Raw genomic sequence first — 16371 nt, 5'->3', positions numbered from 1 at the left:
CTTATTAAACCCCGACAACGGGCACCCGCAAATCTGGGATATTAAAAAACCTCCTTTGGTCCAAGCGCAATTGTTCCTGGCGTCGCCTGTGGTTAAAGAAGGCCCGGTAGGTCTTGAGGCATCTGAACTGCTTTTTGTTGAGGTATTGCAATCGAATTTGCGTTGATGGAGCTGATGAAACCGCATTCGAGGTCTCCGTGCGAATACTTACGCCGAACGATTCAGAGCATAAGTTCAACACTGACTGGCGAAAAAACTCGCACAAGTCTGCTTAAAAATCAATAAATACGCACTGAAATACACATTTGTGGAAACACCCAGCCTGATGGGTCTTATTCCGCATTCAGGTCAAAGGTTTGCGTTGTAGTTCCCGATGAAAGCTTGAAGAAAGGCACAGGCATGTTCCGGGAGCCGTCGCACTTGAACAATGTCAATTTATTCATGATTTGTAGTACTTATATGCGATGTTGATAATTTATGCAGTGCGAATAGTGCTTATTTTTCCCAAATTGCACTTGAAAAATCATGTGATTACTTATTAATAATATTCATGAAGAAATTGCGAGAAAAAATGCGCAAATCTCGTACAAAAACAATTTATTCAAACCATTTACTGTATTATTCAAATATGATCACGCGTTCGTTCAAAACAAGGTCAAAGCACAAACAATGTACAGGTTTCTTTTAAGAAACCTAAATATAGTTTGTGCTTTGACCTTGTTTAAAATGTTTCAAAAGTTTTTTTAGCCAAAAAATCTGGCTATACAGTTCAACTAATTGATTGATAAAAGATTCCGGGTTTTACCTTTTTCAGAGATTTTCTTCTGCTTCTAATACTTGTCGAGGTTTGCCTTGGCGCTTTCGACGGCCAGCCAAATAAGCTGTTTCGCCTTCCGACTTCAACACTGCCTTCAACACTGACAACACTGCCTTGGACGAAAGCGATGTAGTCAGAGGCTATTTGGTCCTTCAAAAACTCATTTATAATTTATATAGAAAATACAAAAGAAATTAACGTTTAATGCGTGTTTTTATATCTGATAAAGACACGGCTAAACTTTTATGTCCAATTTTCTACGCCGAAACGCTGCTGCACAGTTATTACAAATAAATTCGCTCAATCAAAGCGTGACGCTTAGTCGGCTCTTTGTTTCGATTTCGTCGGCAATTCCCTACCCGTGAAACCACTTAATCCAAAAAGAGAACCAAAACCAGTGCTTTTCAGTGCTATGGTGTTTAGAGTTGTCTTCTGGTCCTCTACTGTGCTCAAAACGCCAGCCATGATTTTTCTCGCAACTCGAGGCAGATCCGAACTTCGCGCCATTCAGATCGCGTGGAAGCGTTTGATTGGCCCTCTGTGGGTGCCTTTGTTTATTAACCAATCAGAATGCTCTGTTTGTTTCTCTTTTTTGCACTGAATTTCATTTTCATTTCTGCATCGAGTTTACTAAAAACTGCATTTCTCTAAGCCAATCAGATTCAAGGACATTTTTCATGTATATTATTATTTTTTTTGTTTATTATTTTGTTGCATTCCTTACCTGTGATGTTCGAATATCGATGTTTTTTCCTCTATCATCCAATTCTTTAGAAGCGAGCTTGCAAAATAACTCCTGCAATGTTATTGACCTATCCAGTACGGACCACGCGTACTAAGGCTTGACCTGAGTTCATATTAAAACGCAGACAAAAGCCATATCTCACAGAATTTTCAACTAAAGTCAACTCCTGATAACTCGAACCCTCGCTAACTCGAACCTCGCGCTAACTCAAACCAATTTTCGTTTTCCTTCAGGTCATTAATATCTTCTATATGATTTTACCCTCGATATAAACTCGAGCCACGTCTGTCAATACGTGACAAGTCAAAACGAATGTACTGTCGTCCAAAACATTGAGTTTCTTTATAAGCAGCCGTGTAATTTTTGTTCATTTTTGCATCACACAAAAAGTGTCAGTCTAGTTCAGGTTTCGCTAGTTAGGGTACAGTTAACTACAGTTCACTGTATCTTGTAAATCAATAAATCTGTTGTCCCTTGAAGTGAAGTGTGCATGGCTATGATTTGTACAGTAATTTAGAAATGGATTGTTCCATTTTCATTCGACTTCTCTATCCAAGCTAATAAAATTTGATTAAAATGTACAGTGTATGACTAAAATAAAACAGAAAACACCTTTTTTTCCTTATTTCTGGTCATTTGTTCTCAACTCCCGATAACTCGAACCTTTTTCAATTTTCCTTGAAGGTTCGAGTTATCGGGAGTCGACTGTACTTACAAAGTAAAAGTAACGCCTTTTGGTTTTTGTTCGCTCCAACTTTTTCTTCTGACAAATAATGAAAAAAGGCGGAAAGCAGTGTGAACAACACAACAACACGATATGAACCGGAACAAAATGACATAGGCATATCGACATAAGTAAGACTGAAATATTCTTTTTATGTTGTTATGACCATGTCGATGTCGCCATCAGGCCGAACAGAATGATTGAATAAAAAACAATGCTTTCTTCAAATTAAAACGACATTTTTTTAAAAACAGGTTCGTGGAATAAATATGGAAATTAAATATATTTTAATAACAACACCTGGACAACCATCTAGAAACAATTACATCAAAGTGCTTCAGAAGTAAGGTGATCAAACAAAAATGTTGACAGGAAAAACGTTCATGGAGTAACAGATTTGATTTTGTTTCAAATATTGAAATGAAATTTAATGCTTAATTTAAAACGAATTTTATCAATACTGCTGTAACTAATTTCGAAACGTGTACTGCACTTTTTTTAAATTCGCTTGTAAGCTCTCCCCCGGATATAAGCCGGTATAGGCTCCTCCGTTTACAAGCCCATCCGAAACCCCTTACGAATTTGTATGTAACAATATCATGTTGTGACGTCACGTCACGGGTATTAAATTAATGTTGGATTTGACCACAAACATGGCTAAGTGAGTCGCTTTCCTTCTCCGTCCGAATTGTCTGTTCTTCACGACTCTCGTCGAGCTTGATAAAGCCCACGGCTTATAAGCGGGATTTTACGGTGTTTTATGTCAGTAAACCGGATGGAGGGCAAAGGTATCATTATATAATGTCATCCACTCAACATATTGTATACGTCGTCCAATCTTTTTTATACAATGACGTCATCCTAAACTTTGGTGAGTCACACGCCTTACAAAAGTCCCATATCGTGTGACAAAATGTTAACTGTGGCAGAGCCTCCGCCTTATACAATTGCAATTTGGCATTGGTATAAATCAGATAACGCAATCTCGTAATGACACCCTGTTACGAAGCCCAGTTACTACGCAGCAAATCCAATAAAATAAAAGTCGAAAACTCAGAACTTTTAATACAAAACATTCAGTTTTGTATCCAGGTAACCAACCACACACATTACGATGAATCCAGTTTAAGTTCAGCTAATCAAGGTTCAACTTGCTCTAAAGACCAGGTTGAGTGATTGTTAGTTGCATAACTTTACTCAAAATATTCTTTTCCTATTTTTTTTTCATTTTTCAGCCCTTTAAGATGTAAGTTTACCTCTTAATTATAACCTGTGAGAACAATTCAATTTCTGAACTGAAGATGATGGTCTCTAATGAAGAAAAGAGATGGCTTGTTGTGGGAATTGCCATGAATAAAGTAGCGGCTCCAGTATTTAGAGATTACATCAAAAAAGGGATGGACACACATTATGCCAACCTGGACATATACTGTAGTGGTCTGGTCACACCATGCACTCTACAGACATTGACATACCATCATGTCAATACTAATCCAAGCTTTAAACACTTGAAATTTCAAAATGTTAACAACAATTTTCATCTGCATGGCAAGCATAAAAACCTCTACAACTACAACATCAGCAGTTCAGTAGACTTGGCCAAGTTGTTTCTGCCAGATTATCTTGCTGAATTTTCAGCCTTTGATGAGTCACTGGACATAAGTGCCATTCTTCGCCTGTTGGGATTTAATAATCCTGCACCTATTTTTCTTTCCCCAAATCCATTAATTTCTATTCAGGCTTCAGCTGATGTTGTCAGGGAAAATGTAAGAAACAAGTGGGGCCATTGTAATGTCACTGACTGGACTGAAGTCAACTTCAATGATTGTTTCTCCAAGTTGGAGACCTTGGTGAGAAGTCTGGGACTGACTGGTGGTATGGAGAAGACTGCTTTAGATCAGCTTTCTGATTGGAAAACAAAAGGTAACCATATTTGCACTGCATATAGTCCTAAAGGTTCATCCTTTTTAAATCAGTGCTTTCCTTCGTTATGAATCATGATTAATATATATGTAATAATATAATATAAATGTGTTTATAGTGGTTATGCACTTAGCTTCATATCTCTACGAGATAGCTAGTTTACAGGCATGCCACTGAAACAGAGGAAACAAATATTTTTAAATGAACATAGCAAGGTTAAAAATCCCAACTGGCAGGAGACAGACCAGTTGGCTAAATACAAAACGTGGTCGAGGATTTGAACTCGGGACAACCGAGAAACAAATCCAGCTAGTGACAAGGGCAGGTCTTGAACCGGGGACCTCCGGATTACAACACCAGCGCCACAAACCACTCGGCCACGCTTGCCTCCTTAATATTGGTATTTGTCTGATCTGAGCTGCAGAAACTGAAAACTCATTACATTCACGTTGCTTAGTAAATAATAAAGATGGTAAATTATTGTAACATGGGTGTGGTGAGATTTCTTACTTTTCCTTCAACATATTACTATAATTCCATAAATCAGCAGTGCCATAACCTTCAGTTGATCTGGCACAATGGATTAGTTTGTTGCTCTGGTTTTACTTATCCCTACCACACCTATCCCCATCCACCCCTACTGCACCACTCTTCAAATTCTCTAACTGCCCCTATCACACCCCTTCCCCTACCACACTGCATCAATTAGTAACCCTACCACACCCCATACCCTACACCCCTACCACACCCTGTTCCCTTCCACCCCTAGTGCACCACTTTTCAAATTCCCCTACTTCCCCTTCCTCTACCACACCCCAATCTCGACAATCCCTACCATAACTTATTGCCCCTTCAACTTGTATCACACCTAATTCCACATGACGCATTCCTTATTTTGCCCCTTACAACCCATACAACAACTTATCAGCTACATGTACCAACCTCACCACATTTCATTCCCAGCCCCAAAATGGGAATGCCAAGCTTTGAGTGTTCACTAGCAAATCACATTTTCATAAACTGTGATATCTTGCTAAGTTGCACTTAATTCAAACCCTATCCTGTGCCAGCCATTCCACATCTCAACCTCTATCAACCCTACCAGAATTCATCCCCAACTGTAACTACCAGACCCAGTCCCCTGCCACATTTACCAAAGCCTCATCCTGCCACACCTACCAGGCCTCATTCCCTGCCAGGCTGCATCCCCTACAACCACCACTATACATTCCCTCCCACCATAATAGACGCCATTGCCAGCAACACATCTCCTCGCCCTACTACACTGAAACACCATACTTTACCTTGCCAAAGTTTATCTCCTACAATCCCTAACACACATCCCTCCTTACCTGCCACACTTATCACAATCCATTCCCCTACCATTCATCCCCTACTGGCCAGCTTAATCAAATCCAATCCCTGACCATCCCTTTTGTCAACCCATTGATGTTTTTTTTTTTTTTTATCGTAGGTTGTCAGCTGTGTATGGGGCATGCTGTGGATCAAAATCTTCTTTCTCTGGTACAACAAGATGTCAAAGAACTCGTAAAGAACCACAGTAAAACTGAAGGAATATTGGCTCAACAGAGAATAGAGCAAATAGAAATGGAAAATACTGTTTCCTGCTTGCACGATCAACAATCTTTAACAAGAGTTCAACTGGAGGAACATGATAAACAGTTGGAAGCAGTTCTAGATTGGAAAGAACAGCAGATGAAAGAGAATGAAACAATTTTGGAAAAACTCGTATCAGTTGAGAAAACTCTTAGCGAAGAATTGTTGATTCGTGTCCAAGGAGTGGAAGATGATCTCAGTGGAGTGAAAGATGATCTCAGTGGAGTAAACGATGATATCAGTGGAGTAAAAGGTGATATCAGTGGAGTAAAAGATGATCTCAGTGGAGTAAAAGATGATCTCAGTGGAGTAAACGATGATCTCAGTGGAGTAAAAGATGATCTCGGTGGAGTAAAAGATGATCTCGGTGGAGTGAAAGATGATATCAGTGGTGTAAAAGATGGTATCAGTGGAGTAAAAGATGATCTCAGTGGAGTAAACGATGATCTCAGTGGAGTAAAAGATGATATCAGTGGAGTAAAAGATGATCTCAGTGGTGTCAAAGCACACATTTCTCAGACAGACGAGAAAGTGAAACAACTGGAGGAAAATGTCAGGGATCGAACGATGAAAGATGACAGGCCAGGTTAGTTTAATTTGAATTCCCATAAATACATCTCATAATAATAGAAATGTTTATTTTAAAATCTCCACCATTCATTTATAATGACATTAAGTAATCAAGTAAAACTTGGTTTCTGTACGAATTATGTAGCTGTAGCATAGAAACGTCTAAGGTGCAACAGTAAAGTAAGTTGAGAAATGCCCTTATGACCCCTAACCAGGGCTGTCATTAAGGGCCGTAACCTCTAACACCTGTTACAGCTCAGTTCACCTGATGTTACAGGTGACGATTGGTGTTACGTTACCGTTGCATACAGAGCAAAATGCTATGGGTGTTAACTTCAATGTAATGGCTGCTTAAAAACTTAATGACAGCCCTTGCTTTCCCAAAATTAGCTTTACGAAACAATAAAACCCTAAAATACAAGTTCAATGAATATATTTGTATCAGAAAAGAGCCTCGCCCACACGGGTACATTTGGTGGTTGTTGTTGTTTATTTTTACAAAAAATCTACATGTGCATGTACCATCTATCATGCCCATTACATCAACCTTGTGTATAGACTGAATGTTTGGTTTCCAGGGTAGTTCATTGCTATTTGTAGAATTTTTAAAACACGGTAGTTTTAATATTACATGTGAACGTCTAAAGTGCTTTTCATAAATGAGAACACAACGACATAGAATCCAGTCTACCTCGTGTATGTCACTCGAAACTGGAAGTGCCCAAACCGACACATCTGGCTTCATGTAGATGGAGAAAAATGATTGCCTAGACGGAAAGCTTGAAGAACTTTTTCCAAAAATATTTGGAAAAACGTATACGGAAGGGATACACAGACACCTTAACGGTCACCCTCGGGAAATGTTTAAATGACCACTTAATAAAGGTTGACCGCTTGATGGAGGTATCCTAAGATTAAGTATGTGATACGGAAAAAAATGAACTACAATGCAAAATATTCATTTTACGATGTACATTTTATTGGTAACATGAGATATGGAGAACCATATCTGGAGCTTGATGAGTGCTTACTAGAGGGTGACTGCCTAACAGCGGACTGACCAGTTAATGTAGGGTTTTGCTATCAACCCTCCAAGTTAACAGTTTTCCTTAGTAACCATTTGCGACTACCTATTTAGGTCAAGTCGTCAATGGGAAATTTTGGTCGCCAAAATATATAATTATTTGTAAATCTACGTGCCAAAAAGCGTGAATGAAACGAAATTTTACCACGAAATTTTTCCCGGGATAAAACTTAACGAAAGAAACAAAGAGAATACAAAATTAAAACAACAGTTTACAAAACCCAAAATGCTGTGGTACTTTTCCCCAGTAGGTTTTAATAGCAGAACAACTATTTTTTTAAAGTGAATCCATAACGTTCAGAGCATTTTTCAGTTCGGGTGATAGTTTGCTCAAGCTCTGGAGCAGTCTTCTTCTTCTCTTCTTCCAAAATTCTAGTCGCCATGACGACTAAAATGGTCGGAACTTGGAGGGTTGGTTATATGTATAAATGTAGTATTCATTTGTCATTTCTATATCTGTTCGCTTTTATGCTTTTTTCTTGTCAGGTGCTTCTCTTTTGAACACGTTTGATGTCAAAGCCTGTCAGAAGAAGCTTGTGGAGCATTATCAAAAAACAGCCAAGGTGCCCACCACTGTGTGGTCCTCAGTATTTCAAGTTGACCTTGACCAGATCTACACTCGACTGTCCTGGGTGAAAGAGGAACAAACCTTAGCTGGGTCATCAAAAAAGGAACTGGGCCATTACACTGAACTTTTCACTGAGAAAACCAAAAATGGAGCTGTACCAAAAAGAATTCTTGTGCAAGGGGAGACTGGTATTGGAAAATCAACTTTCGTTAAAAGGCTGCTTGTAGATTGGTCGAATCTTGAAGGAGCGAAGATGGAAGAGGCCAAGGAACGGGAAGGTGCACATAAGAAGTTCAGCGACGACGAATGTAAAGACGATGGAGACGCCATTGAAGATATCCAAGAATTAAGTACAGATAATGAAGATATGAACAAAGATGGTGCGAAGATGGAAGAGGAACGGAAAGACGTACTGAGGAAGTTTGAGATTGTATTGTCTATTAATCTCAAAGACGTATCCAAGTGCAAGACGTTAAGAGAAGTCGTTAGCCATTCTCGTCTGTTGCCAAGGGATGAGGAATCTTCAATCGATGATCTGCTCTGTCACATTCAGAAGCACCAAGAGAAAGTTCTAGTTGTGTTTGATGGTTATGACGAGTACCGCACTGGCAGCGAAGCAGAAGAAGAGTATGGCAGCAGAAGCAGCTCTCCAATCTACGAAATATTCCAGGGGAACTTTCTGAGAGACTGTACTGTCCTGGTAACCACTCGATCGTCAAGAGCTGATGAGATACGAGGACCTGCCGACATACAAGCCGAGATCACCGGGTTCAGCATGTCTGATAGAAAGGACTTTATGGGAAAAATGCTGGAAAGCGAAACTCAGGTGGATGGTCTATTGAGGTTTCTATGGGTGAGAAAGATGGAAGACCTAGCAAGAGTTCCGTTACTTACTCTCTTTTTTTGCTTGCTATGGAAGGAAGAAAAGGAAAAGTTGATGGAACTTACTGAAAGTAAAACGAAATTGTTTCGGACAATTATGAAACACGTTTTACAGCACAGCCACAGAAAGCACTCTCCCGTACACTTCTCGAAACTGAAAGAAGCAGATTACGAGGAAGTTCTCGCTGAGATAGGAAAGGTTGCTTTGGAAGGTCTTCTTAAAGGTGATCTAATGTTCGAGTTTGGTCAACTGCCTGAGAAACTGCGTAGTGAAGAAAGTGTCATTGTTGGTCTTCTTCAAGTATCCGAGTACGGACCAAGTCTTGAACCAAAGGAGATGGTATCCTTCATCCACAAGAGCATTCAAGAATACTTAGCGGCATGGTACATAACTTATAGATGTGTCCCTGAAGGAAGTCTCGGTGGGATTGAACAGCATGCCCACACCTTGGAGGATTGTAAGGCCTTGGAGAATGTTTTCCTGTTCATTTGTGGTTTGTCTGACGATGGAGCAGTGAAGGTGTTTCAACACTTGACATCAGTCAGAATCTCTGACCCAACACTGGATTTATCAAAGACAATACCAGATGTAGAAAACGAGACAGACGTGCCACTGTTTGTTGTCACTGATAGGCACAGGAGGTTCAGTGACTTGGTTTACGATTCCTTCCGAGAAGTTCGCTCGAAAGCTGAACTCTTAAGTCACTGTTTCTATTGCACTGGTAGACTCGTCCTTGTTACCGAAGACAGACCGCTTTTTGAACTTATGCTGAACGTCAACGTCTTTAAAACATTAGCGCAAAATTGTGTTTTTCTTTTTAGTTTCATTTCATTTGATGATCAAGGTGAAGACTCAGTAATGTATAAGTTACTGCAATTGCTCAATTGTTTGCAGCTGCCACTAACAATACCAGAGAGTTCTAAAGTTCTCACAGTTGGAAACTTGCTAAGAAAGGTGCAGAATTTTTTCCTTGGACGCTGGCGCTGCTTTTTCAGTTCATTCCTTTATTGCCGTAATGGTCAGTTTCAGTTTTACATAACAGAATTGCTCCTGCAGTGTGATGACCATGTTAGACTATTTACGGAATCTACTGTAGATTCTGATCCATCTGTCACTGCAAGCTTGTGTTCACAGAAGTCATGCCTGAAGTTCCTAAGTTCTCTGAGTTTTTATAGCTTAAGTGACCAAACAGTAAAAGCTCTTGGTGCGGTCATTCGAAATTGTAAACATTTAAATAAGATTAAAGTCATCGAGAGCAATGACTCGGTATGTGATCTTTTGGAACAAGTACCAAATCCCAGTAACTGCTCTTTGACTATTGGTTCTTCCGATATGCGCCCCGATGTCCTTGTTCACCTTACGTCAGCTGGAGCAGTACAGCTTGCCAGGTTGTTACCACGATTTAACACTATCACTCTTGGCCTTGACTTGAAAGATTGTTGTTCTGCAGCAGTGGAAACACTGGTTACTAGTATCACACACAGGACTCTCGAAAGACTGGAACTGAGTGGAATAAGCCTGACTTCAAAAGCGGCCGCCGTGCTCGGTCGGTCACTTCCTGAAATGCCCTCTCTTCAAGTACTCGAGTTAACTGGGGTGGATGGAAGTATTTTGCAAGCCGAAGACATGGAAAATCTGTTTGGCGGATTTAACAGAACGTTGCCCTTGTACAAGCTCACTTTCAGTGGTTTCAGCATTAGAGGCTGTCTTGCTCCACTCACCAACAGCTTTCGCTTCTTTCCCAGTTTGAGGGAGTTGAAGCTTGAAAAGTTGGACATAGATGAACATGACCAGTGTCGTCTGCTGGAAAGCTTTAGGTTCATTCGTAATAATCTGACGGCACTGAGCATTCGGGAGGAAAAAAAGGGTCACGGACATTGCTACTTAACGAAATTAGACACATGGCGAAGGGCTGACGAGAGACTGTGCGTGGATGGAATAAGCCTGACTCCAGCAGCAGCTGCGGCGCTCGGTCGGTCGCTTCCTGAAATGTCGTCCTTGCAAATTCTTGAGTTAACTGGGGTGGATGAAAGCGTTTTGAAAACTGAGGAAATAGAAGCGCTGTTTGGTGGAGTTAACAAAACGTTGCCATTGCGGAAACTTTCTTTTAGTGGTTATAGGGTGACAGGTTGCCTTAATCCACTCATCAAAAGCCTCTGCTTCTTCCCCGATTTGAGAAATTTAAAGCTTGAGAATTTAAACATGGATGAACGTGACCAGTGTGTTCTACTGGAGAGCTTAAGATTCATCTCTAATCTAACGGCACTGAAGGTACAGAGCAAACCTCTGGGTCATGCAGATCGCTGCACAGCAGTGTTATCATTAACATCCTACGTATACAGTTATGCAAACAGGAATGACAAGAGTTTAAACCTGGATGGAATAAGCTTGACTCCAGCAGCAGCAGGGGCGCTTTGTCGGTCACTTCCTGAAATGTCGTGCTTAAGAACACTCGAGTTAACCACGTCGCGGGATGGAAGCATTTTGGAAGCTGTGGAACTAGATGCACTGTTTGGTGGTTTCAACAGAACATTGCCTTTGCGCTGTCTTTCCTCCAGTGATTTCAGCGTTAGAAGCAGCATTGGTCCACTCACAAACAGTTTCCGCTTCTTCCCTAATTTGGTATGGTTGGATCTCGCAGAGTTCAATGTGGATGAACATAACTTGTGCTGTTTGTTGGACAGCTTAAGATTCGTTCCTAATCTGATGAAACTGACAGTATGGGGCAAACCACTGAGTTACCCACTTTGTTCTACAGCGAAAGTAAACACAGTCGGCAGATTTACGCACAAGGCTCTCAAAGAAATTGAACTGAGTGAAATAAGCCTAACTCCAGCAGCAGCCGCGGCACTCGGTCAGTTACTTCCTGAAATGGTGGCCTTAGAAGAACTCGCTTTAGTTGGGGTTAATGGAAGTGCTTTGCAAGTTGAGGAAATTGAGGCGCTGTTTGGCAGATTTAACAAAACGTTGCCTTTGCAACGGCTTACTGTCAGTGGTTTCAGCGTGACAGGTTGTCTTGCTCCACTCACCAAAAGCTTCTGCTTTTTCCCCAATTTGAGAGAGTTGAATCTTGGAGGGTTCTATCGCGAGTTCAATATGGATGAACATAATTTCATTGGTTTGCTAGAGAAATTAAGATTCATTCCTAATCTCAAGACAATGAGCGTAAAGGGCAAACCACTGTGTCAAGCACATTGCTGCACAGCAGAAGTAAACACAACAGCTAGTGTTACACACAAAACTCTGGAGGAACTGCACCTGGGTGGAATAAGCCTGACTCCAGCAGTAGCTGCAGCGCTTGGTCGGTTACTTCCTGAAATGTCATCCTTAAAAGAACTTGAGTTAACTGGAGATGAGGAAAACATTGTGCAAGCTGAGGAAATGGAGGAGCTGTTTGGCGGATTTAGCAAAACATTGCCCTTGTACAAGCTTACCTTTAGCGGTTTCGGAGTGAGAGGTTGTCTTGCTCCTCTTTCCAAAAGCTTTTGCTTCTTCCCCAGGTTAAGGGAGTTAGATCTAGGACAGTTGAATATGAATGAAGATGATGTATGTAGTCTGCTGGAGAGCTTAAGATTTATCCCAAATCTGAGGGCACTGAGCGTACGGGCTGAACATCTGAGACAAGCACGTTGCTACACAACAGAATCGCACACATACGGTAGTTTCTCACACCGGGCTCATGACAAACTGATCTTGAATGGAATAAGCTTGACTCCAGCAGCCGCCACGGCGCTCGGTCGGTCACTTTTTGAAATGTCGTTCTTGCAAGAACTCGAGTTAACTGGAGTGCATGGAAGTATTTTGCAAGCTAAGGAAATGAAGGCGCTGTTTGGCGGATTTAACAAAACAATGGCTTTGAACAAGCTTACTTTAAGTGGTTTTAGCGTGGAAGGCAGTATTGCTCCACTCACCAAAAGCTTCCGCTTCTTCCCCAATTTGAGGGAGTTAAAGCTTGAAAAGTTATATTTGGATGAACATGACCAGTATAGTCTGCTGGGGAGCTTTAGGTTCATTCGTGATCTGACGGCACTGAGCATACGGGTGAAATATCGGGATTCCTTCAGCTTCAATTACTGCACGAGAGATTTAGACACATTCTGGAGTCTCACACGCGGCCAAGTTGACAAGAGCCTTGATCTGGATGGAATAAGGCTGACACCAACAGTAGCCGCAGCGCTTGGTTGGTCACTTCCTGAAATGTCATCCTTACAAAAGCTCGAGTTAACTGGAGTGGATGGAAGCATTTTGCAGGCTGAGGAAATGAATGCGCTCTTTGGCGGATTTAACAAAACGTTGCCTTTGTACAGTCTCACTTTAAGTGGCTTCAGCGTGAGAGGTTGTCTTGCTCCATTCACGAAAATCCTTCACTTCTTTCCTAACTTAAGGCTGTTGAATCTTGAAAAGTTAAACATGGATGAAAATGACTTATGTGGCCTGCTGAACGCACTTTGCTCAACAGCGGAAGTAAACACAATGGCTAGTTTCACACTGAAGTCTCTCGAAAGACTTAACCTGGATGGAATAACCCTGACTCCAGCAGCAGCTGCGGCGCTCGGTCGGTCACTTCCTGAAATGGTTTCCCTTGAAGTACTCGAGCTAACTGGGGTGGATGAAAGCATTTTGAAAGCTGAGGAAATGGAGCTGTTGTTTGGAGGATTTAGCAAAACACTGCCTTTGAGCGAGCTTACTTTCAGTGATTTCGGCGTGACAGGTTGTCTTGCCCCGCTCACCAAGAGCCTCCAGTTCTTCCCGAGTTTGACATATTTAAATCTTAGAAAGTTAAGTATGGATGAACATGACTTGGTTGGTCTGCTGGAGAGCTTTCAATTTATTCCTGAGCTGTCAATGCTGAACCTGTCAGGCAATCCACTGGGTCACGCAGTGAGATACATCGTGCCACACGTCAGCAACTTGCTGAAGCTTCAGTATCTTTGGATTGAACAAACAGGTCATTCTGAGGAGGATTTTAATTATGTTCGAGATACAGTCCAGCAAACACTACCTGAACTCAAAATTTATGGAGGCACGAGTGATTCTTCTAAGTGTCATGTGCTCTTTCATCTGTTACCTCTGACAATCCCTCTCTGGTACTGACTTTTTAAGTGACTTTTCGAACTGTTTACCAAGAGACTAAGTCGAAAAAAAGTAGTTTAAATGTATTTAAAATACTCATTGCCGCTTTGAATGAATTTGTGTCTAGAAAGTTGAGAACTAATCTCTTGAACTCAAACTGACAGCAATGCAAGAGGTCTTGATGAATTAACAATACCAGAGAGTTCTAAAGTTCTCACAGTTGGAAACTTGCTAAGAAAGGTGCAGAATTTTTTCCTTGGACGCTGGCGCTGCTTTTTCAGTTCATTCCTTTATTGCCGTAATGGTCAGTTTCAGTTTTACATAACAGAATTGCTCCTGCAGTGTGATGACCATGTTAGACTATTTACGGAATCTACTGTAGATTCTGATCCATCTGTCACTGCAAGCTTGTGTTCACAGAAGTCATGCTTGACTCCAGCAGCCGCCACGGCGCTCGGTCGGTCACTTTTTGAAATGTCGTTCTTGCAAGAACTCGAGTTAACTGGAGTGCATGGAAGTATTTTGCAAGCTAAGGAAATGAAGGCGCTGTTTGGCGGATTTAACAAAACAATGGCTTTGAACAAGCTTACTTTAAGTGGTTTTAGCGTGGAAGGCAGTATTGCTCCACTCACCAAAAGCTTCCGCTTCTTCCCCAATTTGAGGGAGTTAAAGCTTGAAAAGTTATATTTGGATTAACATGACCAGTATAGTCTGCTGGGGAGCTTTAGGTTCATTCGTGATCTGACGGCACTGAGCATACGGGTGAAATATCGGGATTCCTTCAGCTTCAATTACTGCACGAGAGATTTAGACACATTCTGGAGTCTCACACGCGGCCAAGTTGACAAGAGCCTTGATCTGGATGGAATAAGGCTGACACCAACAGTAGCCGCAGCGCTTGGTTGGTCACTTCCTGAAATGTCATCCTTACAAAAGCTCGAGTTAACTGGAGTGGATGGAAGCAGGCTGAGGAAATGAATGCGCTCTTTGGCGGATTTAACAAAACGTTGCCTTTGTACAGTCTCACTTTAAGTGGCTTCAGCGTGAGAGGTTGTCTTGCTCCATTCACGAAAATCCTTTACTTCTTTCCTAACTTAAGGCTGTTGAATCTTGAAAAGTTAAACATGGATGAAAATGACTTATGTGGCCTGCTGAACGCACTTTGCTCAACAGCGGAAGTAAACACAATGGCTAGTTTCACACTGAAGTCTCTCGAAAGACTTAACCTGGATGGAATAACTCTGACTCCAGCAGTAGCTGCGGCGCTCTGTCGTTCACTTCCTGAAATATTGTCCCTTGAAGTACTCGTGCTAACTGGGGTGGATGAAAGATTTTTGAAAGCTGAGGAAATGGAGGCGTTGTTTGGCGGATTTAACAAAACACTGCCTTTGAGCGAGCTTACTTTCAGTGGTTTCAGCGTGAGAGGTTGTCTTGCTCCACTCACAAAGAGTCTCCAGTTCTTCCCCAATTTGAGAAAGTTGAATCTTAAAAAGTTAGATATGGATGAACATGACTTGGCTGGTCTGCTGGAGAGCTTTCAATTCATTCCTGATCTGCTTACGTTGAACCTGTCAGGCAATTCACTGGGTCACGCTGTGAGATCTATCGTGCCACACGTCAGCAACTTGCCGAAGCTTAAGTATCTTTGGATTGACCAAACACGTCATTCTGAGGAGGATTTGAATTACGTTAAAGAGACTGCTCAGCAAGCACTACCTGAACTCAGTATCGTTACGACACTGCCAGACTTTTTTGCGGATTTTGTACGGTAAATAGAATTTTCAATTTTTTAACAAGACAGTTAAAAGACCCGTAGTTTCAGTAAAAAAAAATCTCGATGCCACTTTGATTGTACAGAAAGCATGTATTTTTTCTTCTGGAAAGGTGACGAATTTTATCTTGTCCCTTACGGATGAGTTGTTTTTCATTTCGTTCATAAAAAAACCTTGCTTAGATACACTGTATATATTTTTTTAGTTTCTGTGAGAAAATTTACGGCTTAAAATTGAAATTGAAGTAACTCGTTGCAAAGTCGAACATGTTATTGCGTGTTCGGTATTCGTGAGTTATGAACTTCTGTCCAGACTCAATATTTGAGTCAACGAGGAGTTCATCTTTTACAAACATCACATGCATAATTTTGTAAAGAATGCCGAAATAAACAAAGCAAGGAGTCCTAACAAAGTTCTATGTAAACATCTATTTAGTGAATTTGATCCCAGTGCTCAGGTGACCTCAGGTATAAAGTTTGATTTAATATAAGGGCATTTTGAGAAACAAAGCTGACAGCAATTACAACAATCAAAATTTCAAACCAACAACAAAAAAAAACAATCGCACCATATTGCAATTGTTTTTTTGTTTTGG

The 16371-nt window shown here is 41.0% G+C and overlaps 2 protein-coding genes across 9 annotated transcripts in view; both read left to right on the top strand.

Moving 5' to 3' along the window:
• Positions 1 to 14040, top strand: part of LOC144650892 (uncharacterized) — a 136523-nt gene extending 122483 nt beyond the window's left edge. For 5 of the 8 annotated variants that reach the window (XM_078510673.1, XM_078510670.1, XM_078510672.1 and 2 more), the window contains one exon: positions 8294 to 14040. In XM_078510673.1, coding sequence (XP_078366799.1) covers positions 8294 to 14025 — 5732 coding nt within the window. In that variant the 3' untranslated portion in view covers positions 14026 to 14040. Of the gene's footprint in view, positions 1 to 3554; positions 4210 to 5683; positions 6413 to 7966 lie in introns of those variants that run through there. The other 3 variants (XM_078510674.1, XM_078510669.1, XM_078510675.1) reach the window with 3 other exon arrangements.
• The window catches only part of LOC144650899 (uncharacterized), a 217039-nt gene that overhangs the window by 122410 nt on the left and 78258 nt on the right, over positions 1 to 16371 (top strand). The window lies entirely within an intron of this gene.

The sequence above is a fragment of the Oculina patagonica genome, chromosome 4 (assembly GCF_052425735.1).
Source record: "Oculina patagonica isolate OP01 chromosome 4, crgOcupat, whole genome shotgun sequence".
NCBI classification, from domain to species: domain Eukaryota; kingdom Metazoa; phylum Cnidaria; class Anthozoa; order Scleractinia; family Oculinidae; genus Oculina; species Oculina patagonica.
Note: the sequence above shows the minus strand (reverse complement) of the source record. Positions and strands in the feature narration are given on the sequence as shown.